The following is a 7,774-nucleotide window of genomic DNA, read 5'->3' on the forward strand; positions in this document are numbered from 1 at the left end:
TGATTTAAACTGAAATGCCTGAAATTCTACATGTAATAAAGATGACTAAGTACAGTACTATACTGGCATCAATTTACTATGTAGAATACAATGCACTAACAAGAATATATTATGGCAAGGTATATCACAATACTGTGAAGTCCACAGTGTTGAGAACCAAGTACATATGAGGTATTTTGTGATCCTTTGTAGTGGCTCGTGGACAGATCATAGAATGATAGAATGTTTTGGGTTGGAAGGGACCCCTAGAGGTCATCTAGTCCAACCCCCCTGCAGTGAGGGACACCGCTAACTCGACCACGTCCCCGTCCAACCTGGCCTTGAATGTTTCCAGCGATGGGGCCTCCACTACCTCTCTGAGCAACCCCTGCCAGTGTTTTACCACCCTCATTGTAAAGAATTCCTTCCTTATAGTTTAAAACCATTACCCCTTATCCTGTCACAGCTGACCCTACTAAAAAGATTTTCTCCAGCGACATGTATTTTACAACATGAAGATAAATATACATGCAGATAAGCAATTAAACAATTGCTTTTTATGTTGCTTTTTAACATTAAGTCTCATCCCGTATTATACTGGACATCTGTAGCAAAGTGCTAAAACAGAATCAGCTTTTTTGAATTCTCATCTACTATATTAACCACAAGAAAACACTGCTTGTCATCCTCTGAACTTCCATACCGCTTCAGTAGCCACACCACAGATGAAAACAGCTAGGCTTTTGCACCAAATTCAGGTAGAAAAATTTAAATTTTTTTTTTTTTTAATCCATCTTTCCTTCTTCCTTCTTTTAATCCTTCCTTCTACATTTGTAGAAATAGGACATTGAACAGCTTTGATTTTTAAAATGTAATTTTGCAGACAAAGGAAAAGGCAAGTTTTTTTCATAAAATAGAGCAATCTGAACAGAAGTTTTCAATCCAGGACTTTCAGACTTCAGCAGACAACGTGAATGTAAACGATATCAGGAAAAAAAGGCTACTTTGCCAATGCTTGGCAATAAATTGTAGTTACAAGAGAAGATAGGGAGAGGAAGCAAGGTTTCTGCAGTTTGGTGACTTTCTAGGCGAGCAGGTTCTAATACTTAAATATAAAAATGCTAGGAAAAAAAACCTTCATACTTATTTTTCCAGGGCTTCATACTTATTTTCTCATGGCTGCAGATGAGACGTGACTCAGCCACATTAGACATGGTTTCATTTCCAGCCCTCTTCTTCAAATTTTTAGTCACCTCCTTCAAATAAAACGCAGCAGGACAATACTTGCCTGCCCTTAACGCATCGGTGCGATGGCTGGCTCCATACACGGTGCGTGAGGATAAAATTGTTACAAGCTTCTAACTCGGGGGAGAAGCCGGGGTTATTGATGGCTCCATGCCCACCGCTCTTTTCCTTCCGACACCGGATAAAGGGATCTTCACCTCACGTGAATCTCAAGCTGAATGGGATAAGAACGGCTACTAAAGCCAGAGCGCCCTTTTGCAGGGATTTCAGCGGCTGGCTTTAAAAAGCCTGGCCGAGGATGCACTAGCAGCAATTTCCATAAGCTTGTTAACTAATTCAAATCTGGACAGATTCTCAGAGAGCGAAAAACCACACGCTGCAGTTTCTTCTCAGGGCTATTCACAGGTGCTTCAGTGTTTTATTTAAAGGCCTACCTCCATCTCTCTAAATACTCCCCAGCGAGCTTTGATACTTTCCCTTTAGCAAAGTAAATAGATAATAACCAGCTCAGCAACACTCAGATCGGGCACAACCAGTTCTTCACAGATGCACTATAGCAGCCACAAAGTTTACTAGCAATAAGATATGGCAAGAAAAGTCTACCCTTTTTTAAATTCACTCCACAGGCAACCACTATTTTAAAATTAAACAAACAAAAAAAAAAAACCACCAAACAAAAAACAACCCAGCCTAAAGCAGACGAAAATCCATGTAAGTTCTCAGGAGAAAAGCCTTAAGTACAGAAACACACAAAAGAAAATCCACTTTCAGACATTAAAATCCAATTTCTATTATTAAGTAAGCAGGTTTTATGCTAATCTAGCTAAAGGCAGTTTCTGACACATTAGAAGTACAAGCAAAAATTTTCTATCAAAAAAATCTGAGTAAGGTTTTCCAGATTCAAATAAGAACAGCTCAGCCTAAACTTACCAGGACTTTTTTTTCTTCCCTGAAAAAGAACAGATCCATTTTACCAAGCTACAAATGGTGGCAAAAAGGATGACATCAAAAAAGATGCCATTTTATCAGTCTGATAAAACACATTAATTATTTCCACACATTATGAAGTTTCTACTTTCCTCATCCTAGAAATCGGCAATGCTTGTTCCAAAAGTAACATGGCTAAGTACAATATTCAACATTAGATTTTATTTCAAATGTTCTTTCAAGCATTAGGGTAAGTTATCAAAATATTATGAAGTATTTAAAATTCCTATTGTAATTTGAGGAGCACATTACCACTCTTAGCTGTAATATTTTAGTAACCGTAGGTTACTCAGGACTCATTGAAAAACTGGTGAGTACTGACCTCAAGAATAAGGAACTGGATTCCTAAAAGAAACGTAGAATATCTGTTGAAGAAAGAATTTCAGCACAGAAATCTTTGCCTATGATACTGGAACCATATAGAAATTTGAACCCTCTGTGTGTTTTCAAGAAATGAATTGAACAATGTGACAGAAAGAATTTTTAGAATACATTTGCTGATAAAGTATCAGAAGAATTGACCAAAGTAATTTTGGAGCTAAAGGAAGAATTTTGGAGCTAAAGGAAAACACTACTAATTTCTTTTCAGTTTTAAAACAAGAGATTTCTCGACTGTAACAGTGGAGACATTTAATATTTTGACAAGACACATTCTTATCAAATGTTGTATTTGGTGGATGCTCAGTACTTACTTTGGCATCGACAAATGCAATTACAAATGCATCTTAAGTTTAAAAGATGACACTCGGATCTTCAGATTACTTTGAATGTATTTGAGATCCAATGTCAGTCAAAACTTCTACATTTTGTTTGGTTTGGTGCTGTTCCAAGACACTTGACTGACTCTGGCACACTTCTCTCCCTAGCTTGGCAAGCCTGTGTCCAACCCCTCAGCTTTTAAAAAAATGGCCATTTACACATACTTTGATAGGACTTTACAAAATCCAACTGCTTTATACCAAGTCAGTACACGTCATCCAAACGGAAAACAAGCAAGAAGCACTGCTACAGGCTTTCAGCTAATGAAAAACCTTCCACTGCATCTTTGGTGCCCATCTTGCCATGCTCCATTTAGTGACTTACAGGTACTATGCAGCTACAGGGGGCCTATTTTTTAAATTAAAATCAAAGATTTAGTCCTCCATGTGATGGAAGAGATATGTGAGCAAAGTGTCTGCCAAGAAGTAAATATTATGTACACCCTTTGCTTATTGTTTTCCATTTTCTCTACATCACAGGACATCAAAGCAAGGAAGAAAGGTCAGGCAAGCTGGACAAGAGACATTGTGTTGTCACCAAATTCCACACTTACGTTAGTATTTTTATATCATAGTGAGATTGCTCAAGTATCAAAGCAAAGGCTAGGAGGCAACTGTAGTCATAGCATTGCATCAGTATTAAGCTATCACACTGCAAACCCACAAATAAATTGTTAGTGGACCATACACAGTAAGTTACAATACCTGAGGTTTAGTGCATTCCTGTGAGCCAAAATGAAATGAATGCCATATAGGAGGAAAGGAAAAGATGAACATTATCAGACATGCCATAGTACATTCCACCACTATGAAGATAATGTTAAAATTATGTTAACGAGGGTCCACCATCCCCCGTTGACTCTATTGCAGAAAGCCATGCCACAGCTGAGAGCACTGCATTTAATTTTTAATTCTTGAAAAGCACAGCCATGCATCTTCATTTAAGCTCTACATTTCACTCTACGTTTTCACAAATTGATAGAAAACTTTCTTCAGAAAACTTTGTTTGAACTTTCTGAAGAAAAGCATTCAGAGACTAGTGCAAATAAGGCATTGATAATTTATCAACAAAAAAAGAATCATTCTACATGGTAACTACGGATTTAAGGTAAAACAAAACAGATGAAAATTACACGTTTTGTGACTATTTTGAGGATGCTATCAAAGCAGCTTTATTACTTTGAATCTCATGTACCCAACGCCTAAACCAGAACACATCCACAAGGAAGAGCAAAACTTGGAAACAAATGCATTATATTAATCCTTTTTCAATTTGCCGTAACACATTATTTACTGCAACATCTGAACATCTACATTTTGTAATGTTTCCTTGTTTATCCAAAATTCAGAAGCAGAGCCAAGGATGAGACCCTGACAGACGCTGACCAAAGAATGGATGGGTAACAAGCCCACAAGATCTGTGCTATAATATGATTTGAATTCCTGTGTTAAAAAACAAACCCACCCCCCCAAACCCCCAAACAACCTAACCCTGCTTTCTTCAGTCAATTTTTCAAGAAATTAAGACTAAAAAGAAAAATGAGGTCAAGGTACATGTAATAGGAAGGGAGAAAAGACAATGCAGCCTTTAACATGTATGGTTAAAGGAATAGAAATAATATTGGTAACAGAAGTGAATGGGTGAACAATGTATACAAGATCACCAAGTACTGTAAAAACAGGAGGGAACAGGCCAGCATGGAGAGTCTTGACTACATTGTAAAACTCATTTGAGCTTATTTCACTCTATTTGCTATGAAAAAAAAATTGAAGTTGGTGATATGCATATTACACTTTTTAAAGCAATATTTGACTGTAATTATTGCAAATTTTACAGTTTATTTGGCAATCTTTTCCAACTCAATATGAAACCTCGCTTGCAATGAATTTCCCAACACATACATAAAATCACTATGAACTCACACAAAAGAATGGCACACAATGGGCTTTTGCTCTTAGCACCAGAGTTAAGCTTACAAAAACTCATTAGGCATACCTAAAGTGAAATTTATACAACAGGCATGGACCTATGAATGCAAATGGCACTCTGTGTAACCTAAATCTCGCCCTTCTAGAGTTAGATAAAAATCACACTGGAATGGTTTGCTAAGCAGAACATACACATCTAAATAATACAAACAAAAGTAATTCTTCCTGTAATTCCTAAAAAGTATAATACCACATATTTATTTTTTCAAAAGCAGACCGGTAAAATGTTTCATCTTCAAATGAAGTGAACATGCTCAATCCGTAATAAATTTAGAGGCAATTAAAACTGCACTGAAAATTAAACCATTATAAGCTGTTGTATAAACAAAAACAAATTGTTGGCATAAAATGTAATTATTCAACTCATGAGGAAAAGCCTGTATAATTAACAGACGTAATCAAACATCTACACACTTGCAGACACACATTGAATATACAGGGAACTGGCAAACGAGTCAAGGAATAAGGATAAAGAAGGGAAAATGGAAAAAACCTACAACTGCATTGAATCAGAGACAGTATTTTAAACATACTAAAGCTCTAATCCTGCAAGTTTATATGTATGTGGCTTAAATTGTGCAAAATTCAGCCCAATTAACTCAATGAGATTAAATATGCACAAAGTTATTTATGCCCATGCCTTTATGGTTCTACCAGATTTGGGGGCTTAAACAAATAAGTGAGAGCCAAAGACAAACAGCTTTTCCAGTCTTATGCTTACAGTTGAAATCAATACCAAACAAACATATCAATCTAATAGAGCTTTTCTCAATTTAAAAGCTATATAAAATATCTCGTAGAATAAGTTTTAATTATTAGTTTATTTTCATCTCAAGAGAAAGCCTGTAAACTTTCAACATACAAGATTACCCAAAAATACCCAAATCAAGTAAAATGACCAACTTATCTCCCTGAGACGATGTAGCTCAACTGAAGCCCAAGTATAAAGGGCTCTTGAGGCAGACACCAGTAAAGGTTAATTTGACATTTAAGCTCTGGATACCAAAAAGAGATGACAGATTTCCTCCAAGAATTTGGCCTACCACAATGCAGCAGAGTCCTTTTCAGGCAACAACCGTTATCATGTACTTGAATGAGCGCTTCACTGACTGACCTTTTAACACTGTACACTAAACTATTCGTACGGCAACCTAACATCAAAAGGAAATGAGAACATAGTTTCTTTCACAATTTCAAATGATGACTGGAACATTAAGAAATAATACGTGACATTCACAGTCATAAAAAATATGCGCTTTCAACTCAACTAAGATGCAAGTCACACACATGGTCACATACTGATGGAGCCAAATTCACATCATTTTAAAGGGGAAAACTTCCCCGCAGAAACACGCTGCTTTAAAAAGACCAGCAAGTTTTGCCATTTCAGTGGTTCTATTTTCAACAGTTTTCCTGCTAATGTTGTCGTGAACCGTAAATACAGACAGCTTACCGTATGGTAGCCTCTAGGTAGAGGTGGCTTCCCCACAGGATAAGGGTCAACAGTATCAATAATTGTTTGTCTTTCCCCTTTTTGGTTGATTTTCCTAAATCTTCTTCGAGATTGCCTATGAGAAGCTTGACGCTGAAAATACTCCTCATTTTCATCCATATAATCAACCTGTAACAGATGCAAGAAAGTGTCATTTCCCACAAGATATAAAAAAGTTAGCAACACAACATAAAAATGAGAAGCACAACAAATCCTGTTTCCAAAAAACAGCAGTTAGATTTGCATTTCCTGCACTAAGAGTGAAGCCACGACTAAAAAAAAAAAATAAAATAAAATAAATCAAATGCCCACAGGAATGACAAAAAAGTAAGCATTGGCATGAACAGCATCACTGAGCATGAACACTTTTGAAAAGTGACAAAAGAAAAATGGTCATCCCCCCCTTCTGTCATTCTCCCCCTTCTTACTCTTCCACAAATACAAACATTTCACCACTCCGTACATTACAAAAAGAGAACTGCTATGAGAGTGCACTTGGTACTTTTCCTACTGACCTCTATTTGTCACTTGGGATCTTCCCCAACCAACCTATGACAAAGGCATGGCTCTTCAACAGGCAACACTGGTTTTATTATTTACTACAAATACTTTAGGAGTGTAAAAGAAGGATTTCTAATAGACTGGATTTACATAAAAATGAATCACTTCAAAATAACATCAGGGAGAATAAAAAAAAATACCTATTAGGTATATCCAAGTATAAAATTAGTTCTCTTGCTTTCATAGTCTTCAGTCATCATAAATTACTACACAACAGTATACTGCAATGAAAATAATTGAACTAGGAATTCTGGTTTTCCTGAAAGAGGAGAACAATCTTTTTACAGTAATTTGGATGAAAATCTACATCTCTTCTGTATCTTCCTACTAATAGAAACTTTACTCCAGACTAACAGGGAAATGAGGAAAAAAAAAAAGTTTCAGCATTGGCCATATCAGGGGATTCACTTAAGTCATTCTTCTACTCAATTCCACCCCCCAAGGAAAAATAGTATTCCTGAAGATTGAAAAGCCATGGCAGTCAGGTGAAGTCCCTGGTGACTGGAAAAAGGGAAACATTGTGCCCATTTCCAAAAAGGGTAGAAAGGAAGACCCCGGGAACTACCGACCTGTCAGCCTCACCTTTGTGCCTGGGAAGATCATAGAACAGATCCTCCTAGAAGCTATGCTAAAGCACATGGAGGCCAGGGAGATAATTCGAGATAGCCAGCATGGCTTCACCAGGGGCAAGTCCTGCCTGACGAACCTAGTGGCTTTCTATGATGGTGTGACAGCATCAGTGGACAAGGGAAAACCAACAGAC

At 37.0% G+C, this 7,774-nt stretch overlaps 1 protein-coding gene across 2 annotated transcripts in view; it reads right to left on the minus strand.

Moving 5' to 3' along the window:
- Window positions 1-7,774, minus strand: part of RAPGEF2 (Rap guanine nucleotide exchange factor 2) — a 127,181-nt gene that overhangs the window by 78,568 nt on the left and 40,839 nt on the right. For both annotated transcript variants that reach the window (XM_035892043.1, XM_035892042.1), the window contains exon 5: window positions 6,412-6,579. In XM_035892043.1, coding sequence (XP_035747936.1) covers window positions 6,412-6,579 — 168 coding nt within the window. The remainder of the gene's footprint in view (window positions 1-6,411; window positions 6,580-7,774) is intronic.

This window comes from Egretta garzetta, unplaced genomic scaffold, assembly GCF_000687185.1.
Source record: "Egretta garzetta isolate BGI_Z169 unplaced genomic scaffold, ASM68718v1 scaffold114, whole genome shotgun sequence".
Lineage (NCBI taxonomy): Eukaryota > Metazoa > Chordata > Aves > Pelecaniformes > Ardeidae > Egretta > Egretta garzetta.